General features: G+C 39.1%; 1 protein-coding gene across 2 annotated transcripts in view; it reads right to left on the minus strand.

The window, feature by feature from the left end:
* csmd3a (CUB and Sushi multiple domains 3a) overlaps positions 1–27,644 on the minus strand; it is a 777,572-nt gene that overhangs the window by 677,996 nt on the left and 71,932 nt on the right. For both annotated transcript variants that reach the window (XM_049467549.1, XM_049467548.1), the window contains exon 2: positions 10,837–11,059. In XM_049467549.1, coding sequence (XP_049323506.1) covers positions 10,837–11,059 — 223 coding nt within the window. The remainder of the gene's footprint in view (positions 1–10,836; positions 11,060–27,644) is intronic.

Raw genomic sequence — 27,644 nt, forward strand, 5'->3', positions numbered from 1 at the left:
TTACATTAAACAACTAAGTAAATCTTCAATAAAGACATACCGAGTCGCATTAAAGGCAGTGTACTAATACTTTCCCAAACATTTCTGTTATATTCTGGCAAATAAAAAGCACTGCTAAACTATTATTTCAAATTCCACTTATCTGACAGGTTTGATTTCTTTATTTATAAAAAAATAAGAAGAATAAGAAACCAGAAGATGCATATAAACCAGATAACAATATACAGAAGTTGCCCCTTGCTAATTAGCATACTTCATTCTGAGGCAAAATAACAGGGTTGTAAGTAGGCTTGTAAAACTGCATTTGAGCATTTTATAACTAAATAAAAATAATATATTTACTTTTTTACATTGAGTAACAAAGTAAATCCGCAATAAAAAGGCATTCAGAGGCACTATAATCCAACTTTTCCTAGCATTTCTGTCACATTCTAGCAAATACATATTTTAAATTCCACTTATCTGACAATCTTTATTCTAAGGGAAAAAAAAAACAGGGTGGTAAGTTGGTTTGTAATACTGCATTTTAGCATTTAGCTGAACTATTTATACATTAAAAAACAAAGTAAATACTCGATAAATGCATTTTATGTCACTTTTGAGGTGCTGTACCTCTATTTTGTCAATCATTTCTGTTCTTGTCTAGGTGACTATTGCTAATTTGTAAAATAGCAGGGTTGTAAATAGGCTTGTAAAACTGCATTTGAGCATTTTATACCTCAATGAAAATCATATATTTACTATTTTTAAATTAAACAACAAAGTAAATACTTAATAAATGCACTCTAAATAATGCACTTTATAGACACTGTAATCCATCTTTTCCAAACATTTCTGTTACATTTTAGTAAATACAATGTACTGCTAAACTATTATTGAACAATTCCACTTACCTCTGTCACTTATGTCTTTATTCTGAGGTAAAATAACAGTGTGGTAAATTGGCTTGTAATACAGGATTTTAGCATTTAGCTATAGTACATTTAGTAAATACTCAAAAACAATCCATTTTTATTCACATTGTAGGTGCCTGTTGCTAATTTACACCTCAATGAAATCATATATTTACTATTTTTTTTTAAGTGAACAACAAAGTAAATACTTAATAAATGCACTCTACAGCACTTTATAGACACTGCAATCTAATTTCCACTTATCTCTTTCTGAGGCAAAATGACAGGGTTGTAAGTAGGCTTGTAAAACTTGTAAAAAAAAATAGTACATTTAATAGTACAATAGTACATTTTTGTAAAAAAAAAAAAAAAAAAGTACATAAAAAAGTCAATAAATGCATTTTAACGTTATTTAATGTAACAATAGTAAGTGTTTTTGTGATTTTCATTGAGGTATACAATGCTCAGATGCAGTTTTACAAGTCTATTTACAACCCTGTTATTTTGTAGATTAGCAATAGGCACCTAGAAGGTAACAAATGATTGACAAAGTAGAAGTACGGCACCTCAAAAGTGATTTAATTCTCAATAAAGGCATTCAGAGGCAGTTTTGAGGCACTGCAATTCAACTTTTTCAATTTTTTATCTTTCCACTGGATACTAAAAAGCATCTAAATAAAGAGGTGGGATTCTATTTCCATCGCTGGGCGAAAGAAACCGGAAAGGAAACCAGAGGAATCGGCGCTCTAAGTTCTTGTCATGCACAACAAACAACCCCGGCCTGGAGATGCACGCCTCCTGCTTCTGAAGGAAGTGTGACGCGTGATACAGAGAACAAAACGCTGCTATTTTTGGGCGAACAGACTTACAGGAATCATTATTTATTTTCTGACAATAATCCTGATTTCTAAGGCATTTAAATGCAGGGATTAGACGGCGAGCACAAAAGGCTTGAGCGCGGTGCCTCTCGCGCGGCACGAGCTGCGTCACTTCACTGCAGACGCTCCCGAGAGCGCGCGAGAGGAGGGGTGTGAAATCCCGGACTGATGTAATACCGGCACCTCCAGTCACCCCAGTGAATCACTTTGAACACGGTGCCTTCCCCATTAGTGACAGGGGCGCGTTAATGCCGCTCCGGTACGGAGGACGGCGTGCCGCTCATTGTTGGCGTGAAGTCTTGTTGCAGTGCACGGCTTAGCTGTAATTACATTGGCCTCTAATTAGGGGGAAGTTAGGACTGCATGGAAGTGTGTGGGTTTTAAGCCTTTGGAGGATTTCGGTCTCGGGGAAGAGGCTTATTCTCCGCCGCTTCAGGAGGCCAGAGTTCCTAGAGTGCTGGAGCGACACTAAGAGTTAATATGAAGAATCACATTAAGAAAATATTCGGATAAATAACGGCTTTAAAGACAAATAAAACTGCGGTAATACGGTAAATAGAAATAATTACATTATATAATGAATTTGAAAAAAAATTGTCCAAAAGCAGCTGGAACAAAGCCCATAAAGAGGCTCAAACTAAAGTATACTATGATCCTAATGCTCTACAACTGTATACTTATAGTTTAACTACATAATAATCATTAGAAACCTAATGTTATGGTGCTTTTTAACTGCAATACACCTATACCACTCAACCCAACTCTCTCTAAAGCTCTACTACTATACTAATAATTTTGTACCTGGGACCGATGAGACACTAAAAGACTTAATTGATTAATACACATTAATATACAGCTCTGGGAAAAATAAATAAATAAGAGCCCACTTCAGTTTCTGAATCAGTTTCTCAGATTTTAAAGCTATAAGTTTGAATAAAATGAACTTTGCTGTTTTATTCTATAAACTATGGACAACATTTCTCCCAAATTCTGAATAAAAACGTTGTCATTTAAAGTATTTATTTGAAGAAAATGTATAAAATGGCTGAAATAACAGAAAAAAAAAGAAGCAGAGCTTTCAGACCTCAAATAATGCAAAGGAAAAAAAACTCCATATTTTTTCATCAATCTTACTCTTGATTATATTCCAGAGGTTTTCAATTTGTTAAAACCAAAGAAACTCATCATTTTTCTCTATTTTTTTTTCATGTATATTGTCAATGTACTGCCAAAAGGATGCCAGAGTTTCAGGGTGCCTCCATGTCTATGTTACCCTCTGGCTCTCTCCCTTTAATAAACAGCTATCAGCCAAAGAAGAAGATGCTCACCTGTTGGTTATTGACAATGTTCATGAAGCAAGAACGTTTTTTGATCTACTAGCTAATTTAGATGCTCGTATCTGGGGTGCTAATAGCTTTCTAAGGCTGGTAACTCTAATCAACTAATACTGTGCAACAGAGGAAGCTCTAGCTCTTCCTTTCCTGGGGCGGTCCTGATGAGAGCCAGTTTCATCATAGCGTTTTTGATGGTCTTTTCGGTGACTGCACTTCAGGATGCTTTCAAAGTTCTTGAAATGTTTTGGCTGACTGATCTTTATTTTATAAAATCATGTTTTTCTTTATTTAGTTGAGTAGTTCTTGCTTCTCATAATCTGGATTAGAACATTACTCAAATATTCACTATTCATTGTATATCTGTAACTCTACCTCTTCACTACTCAAACACATTAAATTAAGAGACAAGAAATTCAAGTATTTAACTTCTGATGAGTTCAGCACAGCTGTTAACTGAAAGCCAAGACGTGCAAAACTGTTTCTATTTAAACAAGAGGAGCTACTATTTTTTTATTTTAGAAGAATCTAAAATAAAAATTATACCACAGTTAGTTCCGACCCTGCAATGTGATTGGCTGAGAGGCGTTTTATGAGTGACGTTATCAGCCGGTAATGCACTGTAACCGAAGTTTTCCATGTATTGCTATGCCACATACAGGTAACCTAGCAATGATGCAGCGCTTACAAACCAAATGCAAACCAAATGCGATGTCATTATAAACCACTGGGAGCCGCTGGATCCCATAGAGGCACAGTGCAGAAACGCCATGACTCCATTAGGTGGCGCAGACAAAGACGCAGCCCTACAAATAAATAATAAGCCCAGTGCTTCAGAAATATGCATTATTACACACATTATCAGCCACAAATATCAGGTTAAGAGTTGTTATTATTAAAATAAAAGCTTAAATGTATATATTTTACAGTTAATATAGGGTATTATAGGCTTAATGTAAGGTGAACAAAACTTCAATTCTTTAAAAAAAATTGTTTATTTGCTTAAACATATTCTGGTTTGTTTTACACTTTTTTGCTTACTAAATAATTCAGTATGTTTTTTTAGTTTCAATAACTTTAGTATTAATCTACACTGCAAAACATTTAAGGTGTGTTCAAACTTTTGATTGGTACTGTATATATATATATATATATAATATATAAGCTTGTTGGGCATCCTTTTTCCAAACCATGTCCATTCATATGAAGGAACCAGCACCTTTTGGCTATAACATCCTCCCTTTTCTAGAAACTCTTTCCACAAGTGCCCTAATTTAGTCAAAAGAGCATCTGTGAGCTTATAATTAGCATCACCCTTCACTGGAACTAATGGTCCAAGCCCAAACTTTGAGAAACAGCCCCAGACCCTCATGCCTCCTCCGCCAAACTCTACTGCTGGCGCTCTGCAGTCTGGTAGGCAGCATCCTCCTGGCGTCTGCTAACCCAGATCACGCTGGAGAAACACCTACGCCACTTAAAATCTGTGTATTAATTTAACCACCCACCAATGTTTTCTATGACTTATTCCCATTACACACACACACACACACAACACTGTGGACACATCCAGGAATGTTAGCTAAATGTTAAAAGAATGGTGCATCCATCTGGAACCCACTCCAATCAGCCTCCATCCAACTTTCATAATTCACGTCACCTTGCCATGAGCACACTGGGCCAATGTGAAATTGCTCACAATAGGGTTGGGAAATATTCACTGTGTCAAAACATTACAGCGGTATATTGGGTTGCCACTTATGCTGTGAAATACAGAATCGTTCTGTATTTGGCAATTAATTGTTGTGTTCTGAACTGAACCAACAAGGAAAGTGTTTTGCTCCATATTTTTTTTATAATTATCCAATACACATGCTTTAGAGACAAACAGTGTTCAGTGATCATTACATAAATTCTATTATTAGTGTGGTTTAACTGTTTGGGTGACCTTAATTTCCTTTTAAGTCATAGGACAGACAGCAAATACAGCAGATTTAAGTAAAAATGTCTCCAGGGCTTAAAACTATAGTCACTAGAGTTAAGCACTTACAAGGTTACGTTAAATTAAGGGTGTGCCATATCGTATTGAACTCAATAATATCGCCAATATATTTGAATGTCCATATCACACACCCCTAATTATCACATCAGGGTACGCAACTATCATATCATACGCAACAAACTGATTACTAACTGAACACTATTGGTTGACCAATATGGCCAGCATGACCAGAAAAAAACATCTAAATAACAGCAATTCGATTTTTGTAAGTGGATTCCCATTTTCTCAACCATCTTAACCATCAAAGACCAGCTTAGACCATGTGAAACTATCTACCAGCAACAGCTGGTCTCTATTACAGTAAGTGAGTCAACAATACGATTCTGAAGTTGATATTTAACAGTAAAATGAGATATAGTTTTGCTTTAAATGGAGCAGATGGGCAATTGCTGGGGTGTCCTAACAAATGATGTTACAACTGTTTATCTGTATGATGATTATGACATGATCACGATTTGCAGGAGTTTGGTGGGAATGACCCATTTAAACACTCTACCCAATGCCACACTGGTCAACTAGCCTGATCATGTTAATTAACCAGCTTGGCCAGCAAATCACTTTGTTTGACTAGTAATGGCCCAGCTGACCAACCAACAAGAACAGTAAGACCAAGATGGTCCAAGTTGGTTGACCAATATGGTCAGCATAACCAGAAAAAAAAAACATCCATAGTTTGATTTTTGCATTTGGATGCCTATTTTGTCAACCATCTTAGGCCATCAAAGACCAGCTTGGACCGTCTGAAACCATCTACCACCAACAGATGGTCTCTGTTACAGTCAATGAATCCTCAACACGATTCTGAAGCTGCTATTTAACAGTAAAATGACATCATGACCAACGTTCTGAGTTATTTTTAAACTGAAAAATGATCAAATACAAAGTTTAGTTAGTTTTTTAGACTAACTGAACACTTCACACACTGAAACTTCTCTTATACACATTTACACAAAAATTAAAGGGCGATGGGGTGGAGAGAACGTAACATTTTTTTTTCTATGGTGCTGGGTTCTGAAGCTTACTTGCTAAAAGCTAGCATCCAGTACAGATACAGTATCAGAGTATCAGAAAGCTCAGTGCTTCTGCAGCTGCTTCTGACTTACTAACCTAACTAACTTAGTTATTTAACGTACGCTAAACAAGAAAAGTGCTAACAGGCTAACTGCTTACAAAACACCACAACACTCACAGTGCAGTCTCTCAAAGTGCAGAGCACACCCACTCCACTTCACGAACACACTGTAAATAAACTGCGCATGCCCACAGCCGCCGCCGACTGACCTCGCCCCGTATTTACAGATCAGGATGTAAATATAAATGTGTCTTCAGTGTGACACGAAAAGACATCACTGAATTTAACTCACACAGTCACCTCGTCCACAGTGTCTGCCTCTTTCTAAAAAGCTAAACATCTGTCTAGCTGGCTCATCATTGAACAATTTGTCTATAATAGGTTTGAAAATAAACAAAGAATAAAAAATAAAATAAACAAAAAAAAAAACAAACGTAGAATAACAGTTCAGCTAACTTCAGCTCTTATAATAACATTTAACAACACGTTGTTCATTTGTTAGAGTTCATTTTTAACATTTCTAACATATTTAGGGTGTCTTTTTTCTGTCCCACAATGTTAATCTTTTACAGCTTTAAAAAATATATTATGCAAAATAGGCGATGACGTCATTTAGCGACTTCTAGCGACTTTTAGGACAGCCAATAGCTACTTTCCTTACTGAGGAGTTGGCAACACTACCGCTGTAGCCCTGCCTCTAGAACACCAGTGATTCACTTCAGCTGTTGGTGTTACAGTCTTAATGTTATGGCTGATCTCTTTGCAACAAGAAAAGCCTGAAAAATGATTAACACAGCAAACTTGTGAGGGCTTGTGTTTGTAGAGGTTCAGTAAGCATCTCTATCTGAGCGCTGGCTGATGGATGGAGTGTTTCTCAGTGTGAATATAAGACTGCAGGTGGAATTGAAGTATCAGACTGTTAGCTGCACTCTCAGCTCCTGCACCAACAGTCTGAAACCACCATCGCTCCAACCCTGCAATCATCTCAGCGGGGGCTGCGTCTCGCGCGGGCTGCCGGGCCTAGCGATCGTCGCGGTGGGCTGGTTTTACCGCTTTGAGCGCGACCGGTGTCGATGATGCCAACACCGACATTAGCATGTGTTCACCACACAGCTTATCTGCTCCAGCCTCAGACTGACGGACAGCACGGCTGAAAAAAAAGGCACAGCGCTCCAGAGAAAATCTCAGCTCAGCAAAGTGCTGTAACCAGCGGCTATTATATTCCACCAAAATATTCATGGATTCTGGGTTTCTGCGTAAGGCGGAATCTGGAACCTTGCTGCGCTGTTTCAGTAGAGCTGTACCGGTGATATTGGAATCATACGGTTATCAGCAGCTGTTTTATCTGGTCTACCAAAACAAAATCAGCATCAGACAGATAGATTTGACTGATATCTGAAGCAAACATCGGATTGTATACCATACACGGACATGCCAAAAGTGTTTGCACAGCAGTGTGTGAACCGATCATGAAGTGTTGCACAAGTGCATGGCTTGGGAACACCCACCCCTGTATATGTTGTGATCTAGCCTAGAATTGGGTAAATTAACAAAAATATCTGACACCTACCTACCTACCTACATATATATATATATATATATATATATATATATATATTGTAGTCTTAACCAATAAGAGCCAAGACACTTTTCTGAATATTGATGCCAAATTCAAAATTGTTTCAAATCGATTCTCATTGGGAAGCTCATACATGTTTTGTTTTGTTTTTTCTTTTTGGGACTTAATATGTTAAGTTAAATTTCTACATGTAACTCAAATGACAATGACATTTGCTTAACTTATATTTTAACATTATTTTCAGTTTAAAAAAAATTAAAAACTAGTTTAATAGAATGTTAAACATTTAGTTAAAGCATTTGAATTGTTAAAATGGGTAGTGCTAATGTCAAATGCTAACCATTATCCTGGCTGTATTCATAACTTTAACTGCAGTCCAAGATCTAAACCTGACAATTTCTCTGGCCCTTGGTCTAACTTTAACCTAAATCCTAAACCTAGTTCTAAGAAGGTTGACCAACATTTATATACCCATCTACTGTATATAACAGTAATTAGATTTTTGTATTTGTATGCTCACTTTCTAAACCATCTTCACCATCAAAGACCATCTTAGACCATCAGAAACCATCAACCAGCTGATATTTAACAGTTAAATACTTCATAGTGTTGCTTTAGAGGGAGCAGATGGGTTATTGGTGGGGTGTCCTAACAAATGAAGAGAATACTGTTCATCTGTTTAATGACTGTGACACATAAATAATCATGATTTGCAGCAGTTTGGTGGAAATGACCTACTTAAACAAACTCTTCCCAAGCTGTACCAGCAAAATTCACACTGGTTGTCTAGCATGACCAAGCAGACCAACCAACAAGGACAGTAAGATCAAGAGGGTCCAAGTTGGTTGACCAATATGGCCAGCATGAACAGAAAAACCCATCTAGACTACAAAAATCCGATTTTTTTATCTGGATGCCCTTTTCCTCAACCATGTTGACCATCAAAGATCAGCTGAAACCATCTGAAACCATCAGCAACAGCTAAAATGATTCATAGTGTTGTTTTAAAGGGAGCAGATGGGTTATATAGACTGGTCAACTAGCATGACCATGTTGGTCAACCAGCATGAACAGCGAAACCACTTTGGTTGACTAGCATGACCAAGCTGACCAACCAACAATAACAGTAATACCAATATGGTCCAAGTTGGTTGAGCAGAAAAAAAACATCTATATAACAGTAGTTTGATTTCTGTATCTGGATTTTGTCATCCATCTTGACCATCAAAGACCAGCTTAGACCATCAAAAACCATCTACCAGGTATTAGAGTCAGTGAATCATCAACACACGATTCTGAAGCTGCTATTTAACAGTAAAATGATTCATAATGTTGCTTTAAAGGGAGCAGATGGGTTATTGGTGGGGTGTCCTTACAAATTATAAGAATATTGTTATTATAAGAATATTATCTGTATGATAATTATGACACAAAAATAACTGTGATTTGCAGGAGTTTGGTGGGAATTACCCATTTTAACACACTCTAATCAAGCAGTACCAGCAAACCCACAATGGTCAACCAGCAAAACCACTTCGGTTGACTAGCATGACCAAGCTGACCAACCAACATTAACAGTAATACCAAGATGATTCAAGTTGGTTAACCAATATGATCAGAATGACCAGAAAAACCCATCTAGACCCATCTGAAACCATCTACCAGAAACCGCTGGTCTCTATTACAGTCAGTGTGAATAATCAACACGATTCTGAAGCTGCTATTTAACAGTAAAATGAGACATAGTGTTGCTTTAAAGGGAGCACATGGGTTATATAGACTGGTCAACTAGCATGATCATGTTGGTCAACCAGCAAAACCATGTTGTTTGACAAGTATGACCAAGCAAACCAACCAGCAATAACAGTAAGACCAAGATGGTCCAAGTTGGTTGACCAGAAAAAACAATCTAGACAACAAAAACTTGATTTTTGTATCTGGATGCCCATTTTCTTAACCATCTTGACCGTCAAAGACCAGCCAAGACCATCTGAAACCATCCTCCAGCAACAGCTGGTATCTATTTTTAGTCAGTGAATCATCAACACGATTCTAAAGCTGCTATTTAACAGTAAAATGAGAAATAGTGTTTCTTTAAAGGGAGCAGATGGGTTATATAGACTGGTCAACTAGTATGACCAGCAAAACCACTTTGGTTGACTAGCATGACCGAGCGGACCAACCAACAGTAACAGAAAGACCGGTCCAAGTTGGTTGACCAGGAAAACCCATCTAGACAACAAAAAATTTTGTATCTGGATGCCTATTTTGACCATCAAAGACCATCTGAAGCCACTAAAACCACTTAGGTTGACTAGCATGACCAACCTAACCAACCAACAAAAACAGTAAGATTGAGATTGTCCAAGTTGATTTACCAGAAAAACCCATCTAGACAAAAATAATTCAATTTCTGTGTCTGGAAGCCTATTTTTTAAACAATCTTAGACCATGTGAAACTATCTACCAGCAACAGCTGGTCTCTATTACAGTCAGTGAGTCATCAACACACGATTCTGAAGCTGCTATTTAACAGTAAAATGAGACATAGTGTTGCTTAAAAGGGAGCAGATGGGTTATTGGTGGGGTGTTCTAACAAATGATGAGAATATTGTTTATCTGTTTTCACTGCGTGACGATTATGACTATGACACTTATATAATATAATAAGTTAACCCTTTTGAACCCACTCTTCTTCACAACTTCTTGGTAAGTCTAAAGATCCTTAGATATACTAGAAAGAAAGTTTCCTGAAGTTTCCAGAACTTTTAAACAGGAAATCTGACAGGGATATCATCCCCCAGGTGGTCAGCAGGAACCAGAAGCGTGGGGCGCCGCTGACTCATGGCATTATGGTGCAGGAAGCTGATCGGTTGGATGGTTTGGTTTGGATGAGGCAGGCTCTCTCTCTCTGAGCACATGTTGGACCTCATGTTCTCTGACACTCAGCCAAACGAGGAACGCTGCAATCGGAATCAGAGCAGAGAGAAAGAAACAGGAGACGAGATCGGGAAGAGCACGTACCTCGTTCGGAAATTAGCGGGGTGCGGGTGCCCATCGTATAAAGATAAAAAGTCATATTCCTCCTCCACAGCGAAGGATTGAAAAACTATATGAATTCTGTTCCTCTCCTCGGCTACGATTACCCAGGTACAGTTCGCCCCGTTCGGGTATCCGTGAGGGTATCCCGGGCTTTCTATGGTCCCGTTCCTTCCTTTGAACGACCCGCCACAGGTATAAATGAAACCTGGAACACAGGAAAAGAGAAGAAAAGAGAGAGATAGCGTTAGAATTAGCATATTGGATCATTATTGAATCTATAACACAATGCCACAATGCAAAACCAGCAAAGCCACTTTGGCTGACTAGCAAGACCAAGATGGTCCAAGCTGGTTGACCAGAAAATCTTGGTTGACCCATCTAGAGAACAATAATTTGATTTCTGTATCTGGATGCCCATTTTCTTAACCATCTTGACCATCAAAGACTAGCCTTGCCATCTAAAACCATCGACCAGCAATAGTTGGTCTCTATTACAGTCAGTGTGAATCATCAACATGATTCTGAAGCTGCCATTTAACAGTAAAATGATTCGTAGTGTTGATTTAAAGGGAGCAGATGGGTTATATAGACTGGTCAACTAGCATGATCATCTTGGTCAACCAGCAGGACCAGTAAACCAACCAGAAATAACAGTAAGACCAATATGGTCCAAGCTGGTTGACCAGAAAAACCCATCTAGACAACTATAATTTGATTTTTGTATATGGATGCCCATTTTCTCAACCATCTTGTCCATCAACACAAGGCCACAATTCTACAGTACTACAATTTTCCAATTGGGCAATAGACCACAGCTTAGACCATCTGAAACCATCCAAAACCATCTACCAGCAACTGCTGGTCTATATTACAGTCAGTGTGAATAATCATCAACATGATTCTGAAGCTGCTATTTAACAGTAAAATGCTTCATAATGTTGCCTTTAAAGGGAGCAGATTGGTTATTGGTGGGGTGCCCTAATAAATTATGTTAAAACTGTTCATCTGTATGATGATACTAACATGTAAATAATCACGATTTGTAGGAGTTTGGTGGGAAGGACCCATTTAAGCACACTCTTCCCAAGCAGGACCAGCAAACCCACACTGGTCCACCAGCAAAACCACTTTGGTTGACTAGCAGGACCAAGCTGACCAACCAACAAGAACAATAATACCAAGATGATCTAAATTGGTTGACCAATATGATCAGCATGACCATGTGTCTGGAAGCCTATTTTTTCAACCATCTTAGACCATCTGAAACCATCTACCAGCAACAGCTGGTCTCTATTACAGTCACTGTGAATCATCAACACGAATCTGAAGCTGCTATTTAACAGTAAAATTATTTATAATATAGCTTTAAAAGGAGCAGATGGGTAACTGAGCAATTCCACACTCGTTTTCTCATCTATATCCTATCCATATCCATTTAGATAACAATAATTTGATTTCTCTTTATGAATACCCATTTTCTCAACCATATTGACCATCAAAGACCAGCTTAGACCATCTGAAACCATCCACAACCGTCTACCAGCAACAGCTGGTCTCTATTACGGTAAGTGTGAGTCATTAACATGATTTTGAAGCTGATATTCAACAGTAAAATGATTCATAGTGTTGTTTTAAAGGGAGCAGATGGGTTATATAGACTGGTCAACTAGCATGATCATGTTGATTAACCAGCAGACAAACCAGCAATAACAGCAAGACCAATATGGTCCAAGCTGGTTGACCAGAAAATCTTGGTTGATCCATTTAGACAACAATAATTATATTGTTGTATATGGATGCCCATTTTCCCAACCATCTTGACCATCAACACAAGGCCACAATTCTACAGTTCTACAATTTTCCAATTGAGCAATTCCACCCATTCTATCTATATCCTATCTATATCCATCCCATGCTTTCCCACACTCTTTCCGTCAGAGTCTGAATCATAAAAATAATAAAACTGCCGCCGTCTGCCGCCGACTTCGCCCTCACGTTAGTCATTTCTCCTTTTTTTTTCAGGTCACATAAATAAATAAATAACCGAACGCCCGCCCGGCCTCGAAACGTTTCGGTGTGAAATGAAAAAAGTGGCTGTTGAAAAGTCTATTCCAACAACAATGACTGAATCACAATGGGAAGAATGACAATACTTGGCAACGCAAAGGGTTTCATTTCATGCTTTGTGATTTGAATGGAAATGAAAACTTTTTTTTTTCTCTCTCTCTCTCCTCTCCTTCACAGTTCGGGAGCAGCAGGACGTGCACCTGGCAACCCAGGAGAGGTGAAGCAACCCAATGATTGGGGGGTGGGGGGTGAGTAGAGCTAGTTGAGTAAATAGGCTGGCAATGGCAACCGGCATTAATTGAGGTTTCCTATTTAACCCTATTCTGTTCCCTTAAGGAGTAATTAGCTTTTACTACTGCAGCAGACAGAGGCTTCTTTCTCTTCTTTACCCACTACACACCCACTCCTTCACTCCCTCCCTCCTTCTCTCAATCCCTCCCTCCCTCGCTCTCTCGCGCTCTCCCTCTTATCTTTTCCCTTTCAGTCTTTCTCTCTCCCACATTCTCTCTCTTTTTCTTTCTTGAATATACAGTATTTGCTCCGTCTATTTTATTTATTTATTTTTTTCTGCCTTCCTCCCTCTCCATTTTCTCTGCATTTTTCTTCTTTTCCTTTCAGCCTCCCTCACCCCTTCTCTCTCTCTCTCTCATCATTTTTCTTTCTGCATTCCTCCCTCTCTCATTCTTTCTTCCTTCTATTTTTTTGTCCTTGTGCTTGCTTTTTATTTTTTCTTTCAGTTCTTCTCTCTCACTTTTGCCTCTCTCACCCCCCTACACTCTTACTTCATCTTTCTTTCCCTCCATCTCATCGTTTTTCTCTTTTCCTTCATCTGTCTCTAACTTGTTAACTCTCTCTTTCTTTTTTCCTGGCATGTCTCTTTCTCCCTCTCTTAGTTTCATATGTCTTTCTATCCCTTTCTCTCTCTCTTAATGTATCTCTCCCTCCATCTTTCTTTTTCCCTCTCTTACTTCATCTTTTTTCCTCTCCATCTCTTGCTTCTTTTTTTCTCTCCATCTCTTACTTCATCTTTTTTCTATCCATCTCTTTCTCCATCTCTTACTTCATATTTTTCCTCCCTCTCATATTTCATCTTTATTTCTCTCTATTTCTTACTTCTTTTTTCTCCATCTCTTACTTCATCTTTTTTCTCTCCTATTTATATTTGATCTTTCTTTCTCTCCATCTCTTACTTCATCTTTTAGCTCCATCTCTCTCCTTCCATCTCTTTCTCCCTCTCTTACTTCATCTTTCTTTCTCTCCATCTCTTACTTCACCTTTTTTACCTACCTCCATCTCTCTCCCTCTCTTACTTCATCCTTCTTTCTCTACATCTCTTCATCCTTTTTTCTCCCCATCTCTCTTTATCTGTCTCTTACCTGTTAACTCTTTCTCCTTCTCTATCCTCATCTCTCTCTCTCCCTCTCTTACTTCATCTTTTTTCTCTCCATCTCTCTTTGTCTGTCTCTCATCTTTTAACTCTCTCTCTCCTTCTCTATCCTCATCTCTCTCTCTCTCTATCCCTCTCTTACTTCATCTTTCTATCTCTACTTCTCTTAATTCATCTTTTTTACCTACATCTACCTCTATCTCTCTCTTACTTCATCCTTCTTTCTCTCCATCTCTTCATCTATCTCTCATCTGTTAACTGTCTCTCCTTCTCTATCCTCATCTCTCTCTCTCGCCCTCTCTTACTTCATCCTTCTTTCTCTCCATCTCTTAATCCTTCTTTTTCTCCATCTTTTTTGTATCCATCTCTCTCGCCATCTCTTTCTCCCTCTCTTACTTCATCTTTCTTTTTCTCCATCTCTTACTTTACCTTTTTTACCTACCTCCATCTCTCTCCCTCTCTTACTTCATCCTTCTTTCTCTACATCTCTTCATCCTTTTTTCTCCCCATCTCTCTTTATCTGTCTCTTACCGGTTAACTCTTTCTCCTTCTCTATCCTCATCTCTCTCTCTTTCTCTCTCTCTCTCTCTCTCTGTTTCATTCTTTCCTCTGTATTCGTCCAAGAGTACAGGCAGGATGAATTCAAGGGTGCGGGTGGGAAGGGGAGTGAGGGGGTCCACACTGACTCATAGCCACCCACAGCCCATCTTCTTTCTGACACACACACACACGCACACACACACACACACACGCACACACACACACACACACACACACACACACACACACACACACACACACACACAGAGATACAGTGCTGGAAGTGTAGTGGTGATTCATTTCAATTGTTGAGCAGCAGCAGTGTGATATAATCGCATTTCTACGGATGCAGATCTTTCTTCTTCAGCACAGTACGTCTTCAGCACAGTCATCAGTGCAGTCTATAGCAGTGCAGTCTATAGCGCAGTGTATAGCACAGTGTTTAGTGCAGTCTGTAGCGCAGTCTATAGCGCAGTCATCAGCACAATCTATAACACAGTCGTCAGCACAGTCTATATTGCAGTGTTTAGTGCAGCCATCAACGCAATGTTCAGTGCATTCATCTTTATCACAGCTTTTAGCGCAGTCTTCAATGCTGTTTTCAGTGTAGTGTAGTGTTTAGCACAGTCTTGAGCACGATTTTCAATGCAGTCTTTACCGTAGTGTCTAGAGCTGTCTGGAGTGCAGTCTTTAGCACAGTCTGAAGCATAGTGTTCAAAGCACAGTCTTAAGTACAGTTTTCAGTGCAGTGTTCAGCGCAGTCTATAGCACAGTCTTCAGCGCAGTCTATAGCATAGTGTTCAAAGCACAGTCTATAACTTAGAGTTCAGAGCTGTCTGACATTCAGTCTTTAGCAAAGTCTATAGCGTAGTGTTCAGAGCTGTCTGGAGTGCAGTCTATAGCACAGTCTTTGAAACACAGTCTATAGCATAGTATTCAAAGCACATTCTACGGCATAGTGTTCAGAGCTGTCTGGAGTGCAGTCTTTAGCACAGTCTATAGTATAGTGTTCAAAGCACAATCTATAGCTTAGTGTTCAGAGCTGTCTGGAGTGCAACCTTTAGCACAGTCTTTAGCTTAGTGTTCAGCACAGTCTTAAGTACAGTTTTCAGTGCAATGTTCAGTGCAGTCTATAGCACAGTCTTCAGCGCAGTCTATAGCATAGTGTTCAGAGCTGTCTGACATTCAGTCTTTAGCACAGTCTATAGCGTAGTGCTCAGAGCTGTCTGGAGTGCAGTCTATAGCACAGTCTTCAACATAGTCTATAGCATAGTGTTCAAAGCACAGTCTATAGCTTAGAGTTCAGAGCTGTCTGACATTCAGTCTTTAGCAAAGTCTATAGCGTAGTGTTCAGAGCTGTCTGGAGTGCAGTCTATAGCACAGTCTTTGAAACACAGTCTATAGTATAGTGTTCAAAGCACAATCTATAGCTTAGTGTTCAGAGCTGTCTGGAGTGCAACCTTTAGCACAGTCTTTAGCTTAGTGTTCAGAGCTGTCTGGAGTGCAACCTTTAGCACAGTCTTTAGCCTAGTGTTCAGCATAGTCTTAAGTACGGTTTTCAGTACAATGTTCAGTGCAGTCTGCTGTGCAGTGCAGTTCAGAGACAGCTCTGAACTCTAAGCTATAGACTGTGCTTTGAACACTATGCTATAGACTGCGCTGAAGACTGTGCTATAGACTGCGCTGAACATTGCACTGAAAACTGTACTTAAGACTGTGCTGAACACTAAGCTAAAGACTGTGCTAAAGGTTGCACTCCAGACAGCTCTGAACACTAAGCTATAGATTGTCTATAGCACAGTCTTCAGCGCAGTCTATAGCATAGTGTTCAAAGCACAGCCTACAGCTTAGAGTTCAGAGCTGTCTGACATTCAGTCTTTAGCACAGTCTATAGTGTAGTGCTCAGAGCTGTCTGGAGTGCAGTCTATAGCACAGTCTTCAACATAGTCTATAGCATAGTGTTCAAAGCACAGTCTATAGCTTAGAGTTCAGAGCTGTCTGAAATTCAGTCTTAAGCGCAGTCTATAGCATAGTGTTCAGAGCTGTCTGCTGGCTTTAGCATAGTGTTCAGCACAGTCTTAAGCACAGTCTTTACCACAGTCTACAGCATAATGTTCAGAGCTGTCTGGAACTGCAGTTTTTAGCGCAGTCTACAGTAGGGTTGTCACGATACCAAAATTTTGACTTTGATACCGATACCAACTGTAGTATCACGATTCTCGATACCAAAACGATACTTGGAAGAAAAAAAAACAATAAAAATATCTGAACATAAAATGTTTATTTTTGACTGAACTGGATTGAACACTGAACAATCGGTGCAAACGTTTTTATTCTAAAATGAAACATTTGAACAAAAAACAAGTTTCGTTATTATAACCTTAACTATAACATAATTATCTAAACACTTCCTAAAAACTAAAACTAAATCCAGAGGTAATGGTAGCCTGACTATGTGAACCTGACGGGCGGGCAGAAGTTAAGTTCTGAATAAGGAAAATAAAGAGACAGAAGAACATTACAATGTTATGTTCATTTTAACACTCACTGCTCCGTTTTATTAATCAACCGTTTACCGTTTTTAATAAGCCCATGTTCAGTGTAACGAGCAAGCAGGCTACGTGCCTGACCACAGATTTGCGATGGAAACGCGAAAACGTGAACATCTTGAGTTCATGTTTCACAGCCAATGGGATAATGGAGAAATAGAGAAAACCACAGGTCCAAAACAAAACTCCTGCACACTCCTCTCCGTGTTAACGTGATTTACTAGCAGTCGCTAGTAAATTCTAGTAAAGCTACAGACAGAGTGTATCTTGACTAACTCCACTAACCTGTCGACTTCTCAGCTCTTTGTAGAGATCAGGGTGCTTGTCTGCTAAATGCTTAGCCAGGTTGCTGGTGTTCCCTCCTCTGCACTGGATAGACTTATAACACCGTTTACAAACTGGGTTTGTGGTGTTGGTCTGATTCCCTTCTTCATCAGCGATGTAAGCAAAATTTGCCCACACTTCACTCCTCGCGCCCGTTTTGTCCACAAGTCGCGGACGAGAGACATCTGTTATTGGCTTGCGCGTGCGTGTGTCGCTCTCAACCGAGTCAAATTAATCGATTCACACGTGAATCAATTCATTTGTTCAGAACACTAAGTTTATCTGAATCCTGCCACACCGACTGCTGCGGTGTGAATCAGTTTTCTTATGAACTGAATCAAATAGCGCCTACTAATTTGACTCGTTTGAAGCTAGTGACTGGGCTATATACAGTATCGAAAGCATCGAACTCTAAAGATCCGAATCGTTTGTGATGACGTAGTATCGAAAAAGAATCGAACCTTCGGTACACCGTGCAACTCTAGTCTACAGCACAGTCTTCAGCACAGTCTACAGCATAGTCTATAGCACAGTGTTCAGCACAGTCTACAGCACAGTCTATAGCACAGTGTTTGAGCGCAGTCTATAGCACAGTTTTCACAGCAGTCTATAGCATAGTGGTCAGCACAGACACAGCCAGAACACAACAGACCAAAGAAAGAAACCCAACAACTTTTCCAAAATAAGCCACCAAAGAATTCAATAATTCAGCAGCGGAATAATTCAATAATTATTACTCAGCTTGGCGTGGGCGCGTACAGAAGCGTCGCGCTGTGCCAAAGCGCTGCACCAGCGCGCCAAGAAGCATTTTAGCGCAGACCTGGAGAGAGTTTTTCCTTTTTTCCAGCTAATGGTCACTAAAAGGATCAACCTCTGACCATTAAAACCTGACCAAAGAACAGCCAGCAGTCTCAGAAGCACATACGCTCCATTCAGCCTCACACTCTCCACTCATAACACTCTCTAAATGCTTTTTGGCTCATGTGTACTATTGTAGGAAAAAAAAATGAAAAACTTTCATCGCTACAGAACATTTAGATTGTGTGGAGGTTCTTTTTTTTTAAATGTTTCTTCACACTCAAAGTGTTCACTCACAAAATGTGTCCTTTACCAAAACATTTCACAGTGAGACACCAAGTGGCGCAACTGTCTAAGTGTTGGCCCTAGTGTTAGATCTCTATATATATATCTATACCTGGAGACATCAATGGTTAAAAGCTCCAGATACCAAAGCTAGTTCTGGTTCCTGTAGAGAACCAACAGAAAAGCTAATAGTATAGGAATCTCTGTATCAAATAAGCTTAAAACCAATTGGTACCATTGCTAATGCCAGGTGTGGCCTACACTGGAGCTGTGTTGCCTGAAATGATGGTGCCCCATTCAGTAGTTTCAATAAAATATCATAATTTAGAGCATTTATTTGCAGAAAATGAGAAATGGCTGAAATAACAAAAAAAGATGCAGAGCTTTCAGACCTCAAATAATGCAAAGAAAACAAGTTCATATTCATAAAGTTTTAAGAGTTCAGAAATCAATATTTGGTGGAATAACCCTGGTTTTTAATCACAGTGTTTCATGCATCTTGGCATTCTTGGCATCATGTTCTCCTCCACCAGTCTTACACACTGCTTTTGGATAACTTTATGCCACTCAAAAATAATCTGGTAAAGCCTATAACCACACACTTCTGGACAAGCTGGTGTTAATGGACTCATATTAGTGGACATCATATTTACAGTATGAGCTCTGTTATGTTTCTATTCCACCACTGAAAACCTAACCCTTTTTCTTTCTTATTGATGTAAAAGTCACATGAATTCTGTACCAAATGTGAAAGTGGCCTGCCACTATAATCAGGAGATCATTGGTTCGAATCCCGGTCATGCAGCTTGCCATCAGCTGCCGGAGCCATGAGAGAGCACATTTGAAGCTGCTACTTCATGTATATCAGAGGAAGCATGTGCTAGTCTTCACCCTCCTGGTGTACAGTAAATAAATGAACATATAATACAGATAACTTGCTGTTTTACCAAGTACCCAATGGGGCTTATCGCAGCCCGGACCTATACAACACTAGTTATGGTTATGGCTAATTTGTGTATAGTGTTATTAAATTTTGTCATATCATTCAGACATCATATTTACAGTAAAAGCTATGTTATGTCTCTTTCTGCTGTCATCCATTGTCCTCCTTCTCATTAATGTAAAAGTCTCGTAAATTCCTATCTTAGTCCAACAGACTAATGTGCTGCTACTGTGATCATGAGATCGCTGGTTCGAATCCTGGTCGTGCAGCTTGCCATCAGCTGCCAGAACCCAGAGAGAGCACAATTGGCCTCGTTTTTTTTTCTGGGTGGGTGGATGGCGCTCTCTCCTCATATCACTCTTAAGGTGCTACTTCACATGTATCGGAGGAGGCATCTGCTGGTCTTCACCTACCTGGTGTTAGGGCATCACTTGTGATTAGGGTTACAGTATACAGCTGAGTGGGACAGTCAGCATAGCTAAATTGTAGATAAAAGCAGGAAATATGTACAAAAAATGTACAAATAACAGGGGCTCCAGATAATCCAGCGGACTAAGGCACTGCCACTATGATCAGGAGATCGCTGGTTCGAATCCAGGTCATGCAGCTTGCCATCAGCTGCCAGAACTCAGATCGGAGGAAGGGCGATAGCGATTAAACATAAAAATAAATACAAAAGGGTATAAATAACACAGATAACCTGCTATTTTTAGATAGCTAATCAGGCTTTTTCGCAGCAGGAACCTATACAACTCAAGGCAGATGGTTTTAATGTTATGGCTAATTTGTTTATAGCACAATTAGCTTTTAGTCATGTCATCCAGCTCTGAGCTGTAGCCTAAGGAAGTGTTTTAATGCTTACATGACACTATTTTAGGCCTAAACAAGAATCTGGTGAAGCCTGTAATCGCACACTTCTGGACAAGCTGGTGTTAATGGACTCATTTACAGGTAATTAAACCCCGCCAAAAAAAACAGTTACATGTGTACACATGAGTGTACTGACAAAAACGTGACGTGATTGCTGAAAATAGCTGCATTTATGTCTTTTAGAGACTTCGCAAATCCTTACAGCGCCCTGCAACCGAGCGCACACCAAAAGCAGCCAACATGAATGGAGCTTTTCACATGCAAATACAAACCCTGCCAATGAAGTGTTCATCCCGACACGCCGAGAGCTGCCGCAGAGGCTCTCCGAGGCCGTGTGCGCACCTCACTGCAGGTGCAGGTCACATGGTCTCGGTTGAAGATGAGCAGGGCGGAGCTGGGATGGTTTGGATTCCTGGAGCGTCCTCGAATCGCTCTTTCACAATCAGGCCATCAGTGGATCTCAGAACTTGGGTCGATGTCTCCTCGATTCCTCTGTCCTGCCTCCTCCAGCCCGTGACTCGCAAATCGATGGAAGTCTGCATTTTTAAGGATTTATGCGCTCGGAGGAATCCAGGAGAGAGGAGAGGCTTTGGACCAAAAAAATCCTGTCATGATATCCAGTATTTCTTTTGATTTTGCATTTTAATCATACTTACATTTTTTAGATTACCAAACAAACTTTAATATCAAATAAAACATAACCTGAGTACACATAAAAAGCACTTTTTAAATGATGATTTTATTGATTAAAGGAAAAAAAAAACTATCCAAACCAAACTAGGCCCCTACTTTTTGGAAAGCTGAGTTCAATTTTACTACTAACCACAACCAGGCCTGATTACTATCAGACCTGTAAAATCAAGAAATCACTTAAATACAACCTGTTTGACAACATGAAGCAGATAAAAGATCTCAAAAAGCAACAAAATCATTCAGGTCACTGATCATCTATCAGTCTGGAAAAGGTTATAAAGTCATTTCTAAAGCTTTAAGACTCCAGTAAACCACAGTGATTCACTATTAGTCACTAATGGAGAAAAAACATGGAACACTGGTGAACCTTCCCAGGAGTGACCGTCCTACCGATCAAAATTACTCCAAAAGGGCATGAACAACTCATCCAGGAGATCACAAAAGAACCCAAAACAACATTTAAAGAACTGCAGGATCTCACTTAAGGCCTCACTTAAGGTTAATGGTGAGTGTTAATGAATCAATAATAAATAAGAGACTGGGTGAAAATTGTCTCCATGGGAGAATTCCAAGATAAAAAACACTGCTGACCAAAAACACCACAACTACCCGTCTCACATTTACCAACTAACATCCTGATTATCTTCAGCACTTTGTATAAATATTATTTGGACTGACGTGGCAAAAGTGGAACTTTTTGACAAAAGTGGAAGGTGTGTGTCTTGTTACATCTGATGTAAAACTAACACATAATTTCAGAAAAAGATCATCATACTGAACGTAAAACATGGTGGTGGTAGTGTGTGTGTGTGTGTGTGTGTGTGTGTGTGTGTGATGGTCTGGGGCTGCTGGATAACTTGCTGTAATAGATGGAAGCAGGAATTCTGCTGTTTATCAGACAATCCTGAAGGAGAATATCCAACCATCTGTTTGTGACCTCAAGCTCAGGAGTACTTGGGTTCTGCAGCAGGACAATGACCCAAAACACACAAAAACAAAAACACAAAGTCCACCTCTGAATGTCCAGCGAAATTAGTGCATTATTCTTCATGAGACTATGTTGATATAATGCCAACATAATAGCATAATACTGCATTTATAGTACACATCACTTTTTTAAGCAAATTACTTTTATCCTAATTAAGAATATTCAGACCAAGCAAAGGTTTGTCTAAAGGGGCTATAGGGTACATAGTACGATGCAAGACTTGGAATCTGAAACTTGAGTGAAACTTGATTGTTTGAGAGCATCGTTTGTAAAGTAGTGAAGAGGTAGAGTTACAGATATACAGTGAATAACTCTATTTGAATAATGTCCTAATACAGATTATAAGAAGCAAGAACTACTCGACTAAGTAGAACAAAAATATTACTTTAAGAAATGAAGGTCAGTCAATCTGATACATTTCAAGTGCAGTCAACACAAAGACCATCAAAACATTATAATGATGAAACTGGCACTCATTAGCACAGGGTAAGTTAATCAGAGGGGGTAGTAAGTGAACACACATAGTGGGGGAATTATTAAAATATACAAAAAGCATTATTAGATTAACAATAAATAAATAACCAATGATATTACGTTGGTTAGATGTCCTGAAAGTCTAATAATAATTGAAATCACCACTACTCGTATTATAAAGGTAAAAAAAAGTGACTAAAAGTTATATAAGCACAGGCTGGAAGTTCCACAAAAGCGCTTTGGCCCAATGAAATCAGAAGTGGGTTTTACAGGTATCTGAAGCTGTGTGACGAGATTACAGCAGAGAAAAGCCTATATGATGGAATCAGCTCTCTGGCTTCAGTTATGAGTGCGCAGTCAGGGGAGTGATTTTTGCTCTTTTTGTTCCTTATTGATTTTTCTGACTTCTGATCCGCTGTGGTTGAAATTATTACATACGTGCTCCGTCGTGTTCATTTACAGCCCGCTCTAAATTGACAATTAACCGTCCTGAACCACATTTTCATTCTTATTATCTTTCTTATTGTTTCTTGCTGCTCATTTTCTTATTACCGTGAACTGGGTTAACCCTGAATAACTTACAAATACACCATAACAATAAAATCACTTGTCCCATATTAGATATTTTCTATTTCTTTCTTTTTTTTTTTTCTTTCTTTCTTTTTAATTTACAAGGCCAATTACCCAACAGACTCATTAGGGCTTCCCCATCACTAGTGATGCCTTAACACAAAAAGAAGGAAGACTATCACATGCCTCCTCCAATACATGTGAAGTCAGACCCTCACCTCTTTTTGAGAGCACCATCTACCCACCCACAGAGAGCAAGGACAATTGTACTCATCTCAATCTCAGGGCTCCAGCAGCTGATGGCAAGCTGCACGACTGGGATTCGAATCAGCAAACCTCTCATCTTGGTGGCAGCACTTGAAGCTCCCTGTCAGGTATTTCCTATATGTGATATAATTTTATTTCTAATTTCTATCCCAATTTCTCTCCAATTTACACGGCCAATTACCCAACCCACTCATTCATTAGGATCCAACACCAGGAGGGTGAAGACAAGCACATGCCTCCTCCGACACATGTGAAGTCAGACTCCGCCTCTTTTTTAGCATTACAGCGCTCTCAGAAGAAAGCGCAGCGAATCGGTTCTGATACATCAGCTCACAGATGTCTTGTGCTGATCAACATCACCGTAGGAGTGATGAGGGGAAAGAGCGCCATCTACTGTACCCAACCAGAGAGAGCAAGGCCAACTGTGCTCTCTCGGGCTTCGGCAGCTGATGGCAAGCTGCATGACCGGGATTTGCACCAGTGCTAAAGCCCACTGGAGGTCTAGAACTAAGAGATTAGCATCAGATCCCACCCAATCTAGCTTGGACAATCGGGCTCAATCTTTTTTACTAGACACGTGAGACACAGATGTGTTATTTGCGTGAAAGTGAGCGGTACAGTGGCTTGGTGGTTAGCACGTTTGCCTCCCAGAACTGGGGTCTTGGGTTCAAATCCCTATCTGGGTGGAGTTTCTATGTTGTCCTTGTGTCTGCATGGGTTTCCTCCAACAGTCCAAAAACATGGAAATCAGGTAAATTAGATATTCTAAAATTACCTGAAAAAAATAGATACCCTAATATTAAATTAATTGCCCTTGTGTGTGAATGTGTGTGTGACTGTATGCCAACTCCTCAGTGCCAAAAGCAGTCCTCCGGGTGGACAGTGGTTTCTGGTTGAGAGTACGCTGTGTACAATTGGCTGCCGCTTCTCATCAGTGTGTGTTTAATGTGTATGGAATGCACATATATATTCTATCAGATAGAATATAGAAATTAGAATATCAATAAAAAAATTACTTTATTTCAGTAATTCACTTAAAAAATATGAAACGTATATGTTATATGTATGTATTGCACACAAACTGATCTATTTTAAGTGTTTATTCCTTTAGGAAATGCAGATTTCATTTTCCAGCAGGACTTGGCACACTACCAGCAATGCCGAAAGTTTAAATTGGTCTTATAAAATCTTAAAATGTTCTAAGATAATGACTTTTGAGTTTTGATTGGCTGTAAGCCATAATCATCAATATTAATACACATCACTCTGTGTGTAATACATCTATATTATATATGAGTTTCACATTTTTAACTCGAAGTATCTTTTCAATGATATTCTAACTTTTTTTAGGTGCACCTGTAATTGTAAGTGTGTAAATGTAAGTAAGTAAAACTGTGAACAGCAAAAACACACTGAATCAGACACTGACTGTTCACTCGCTGACTAATATGTATATCCCACTGCTAGACAGGTGCCATTGTAACCAGATAAATCGATGTAAATCAATGATAATGAATGTTATTTGCCTGTCAGTCGTTTTAATGTAGTAAATGGTAACAATAGCTTTATTATTTGAGACTCTACAGGCATAAAAGACCAATTTGTTCCCATCAGTCACCTCGGATTTCTGAATATCCTGCATTTAAAACGTGTATTTCTCTTAAACTGTAACCATTCAAATGTCAAAACCCATTCAAATGTTTGTTTATTTGAGTGTGTTTTGTGAATTTGTTAAACCTTTTCCAGCTGTAAAAAGACTCTGTTCCAGTACAAATCCTTTGTGTTGTATAACACTGAGGAGTTCGGCTCCTGTTGAATGTCACTAGAATATCTGAATATATATATATATATATATATATGTATATATATATATTTCTGTGAGGTTAAACACTGAAATGAAACATTTGGCCCGTGAGGTTGTTTGAACTGTAATAAACGATAATGAAAAAAAATAAAAATAAAATTCTTCTTTGGTGAGCTTTTGTTTACATTCCTCCCCTGTCTCTCTGTTTTTTCCCTATCTCCTTATAAGGGCATTTTCCCGGGCCATGTCCCAATTCACTAGCCGGGTCAGCAGTAGTGTATTGGACCACGACCCTGACGACACGGATTTGATCCAGCTTGAGGAGCGGTGTGTTTATTTATTTATTTATTTTCCTTTCTTCTTGGGTTTACCTGCTTTGAGATCAACTGTTCTGCAATTGGGTTCAACAACCCTCTGGGCTGGAGAGCTACTAGTCTGTAGCACTACATCTCATTAGACTTCATTTTCCAAAACTGTTTTTTTTTTTTTGGCTTGTGGTCAAACTTAATGGCTGACCCCTGGATTTGAATGTTCATGGCAAGGAATTTGTGAATTTGAGGAATTTGAGAGGTTAGTTTGCAAAGAACTGAAGCTGTTCTCTAAACACTAAGGCTACGTAGTGGTGAAATGCTGTCTTAGGGACCACCTGAGGTTGTCCAGGTTCAGGTTACAGATCCAGAACGTGCCACGTTAACAGAAATAAGCTATAAAACAACCGTTTCCCTCAGTGTCAGAACAGAGCTGACTGTTCAGAGGCCTTGTATAAACCAGATAACAGGGTTAACACACACACAGACCCAGACAGTAGAGCTGGAGAGCAGACAGAAAGAACAGATGGATGATTGTTGTTTTGAGAACACAGAGAGTGAGGTCTTATTGGCATGACCTCTACTTTGAACAAAGACACTAAGGCAGGAAAAGAGAAAGAAACAGATCTTTGTGCATTTAGTCATTTATCTCAGTTTTTCCATTCAATTTCAGTCTTCGTTGCATGTTTCAATTCAATTCAAATGTATTGTGTATTGTTATTATACTAATACTGGGTTGTAGAGTACAGTGAAACACTGTTAGGCTTGTTCTTCAGCGCTGAAGGGCATTATATATAAGTACAACAGACAGCAGACAATAAATGCAATACAAGAAATGCATATATGTACATGATGCAGCTATTATAACAGTTTTTCTCGGTCGCTTTGGAGCATTTCTCACATCAGCTGCTGAACATCATGGACAATGTTCACCACCCTCTGCACAGCACCATCACCAGGCAGAGGAGCTCATTCAGCGGCAGACTGCTGTCCCAGTCCTGCTCCACAGACAGACTCCGAAAGTCTTTTGTCCCTCAGGCCATAAGACTTTTCAACTCATCTCAGCACAGCAAACTGAAGACTCTGTGACATCATGGACATACCCCCATCTATGGTCACACTATCTTGCTGATGCCCATAACACTATTTTTATAGTTCTACCCTTTTTTGCACTAGTAGTTCATTCACTAGTTCATTCATCTACTGTTTACGTATCATTTGCACTGCTGAATTTAAATTATTATATAACTGTGTTTGCACTTTCTGTATGGCGGACATCAGTTATCCTTATCCTTACTTTATGCACATCAACTGGTGTTCGCTGTCTATTGTGTTCAACTGCACTACCTCCATTTTACATCCCACACACACACACTAAAGACTGTACTTTGCTAATTTCATTTTATTTTTTATTTTGTTGTATTTATATGTATCATTTATATATATATATATATATATATATATTTATGTTTTTGTAACTTTGTGTACTATACACACCTGCTGCTGGATCTATCTATCTATCTATCTATCTATCTATCTATCTATCTATCTATCTATCTATCTATCTATCTATCTATCTATCTATCTATCTATCTATCTATCAGAATTGAATTTCTCAAACCAGTTGTTCAATTTGCACATCATCTAATCATTTGTGCTCATCACAGAAGCAATTTCTCATTTATTTTATACGAACAGCAAATTATTTTGTACAACTGTCTGCTGTTTTACGAACTATCGATTGCTTCTGTCATGCAGATCACAATATATAATACATTATTCTGCTGAACTGGCTCACCCACCAGAACAGCTCACCATTAGTTCACTGGGAACATCCTTACATTCAATTCAGATAAACTAGATATCAGAAATGGATAATGGATGTAGAAACATGCAAAAATCACGGATCGGTGCGTACCTCGG

This window comes from Astyanax mexicanus, chromosome 1 (genome assembly GCF_023375975.1).
Source record: "Astyanax mexicanus isolate ESR-SI-001 chromosome 1, AstMex3_surface, whole genome shotgun sequence".
Taxonomy (NCBI): Eukaryota; Metazoa; Chordata; class Actinopteri; order Characiformes; family Acestrorhamphidae; genus Astyanax; species Astyanax mexicanus.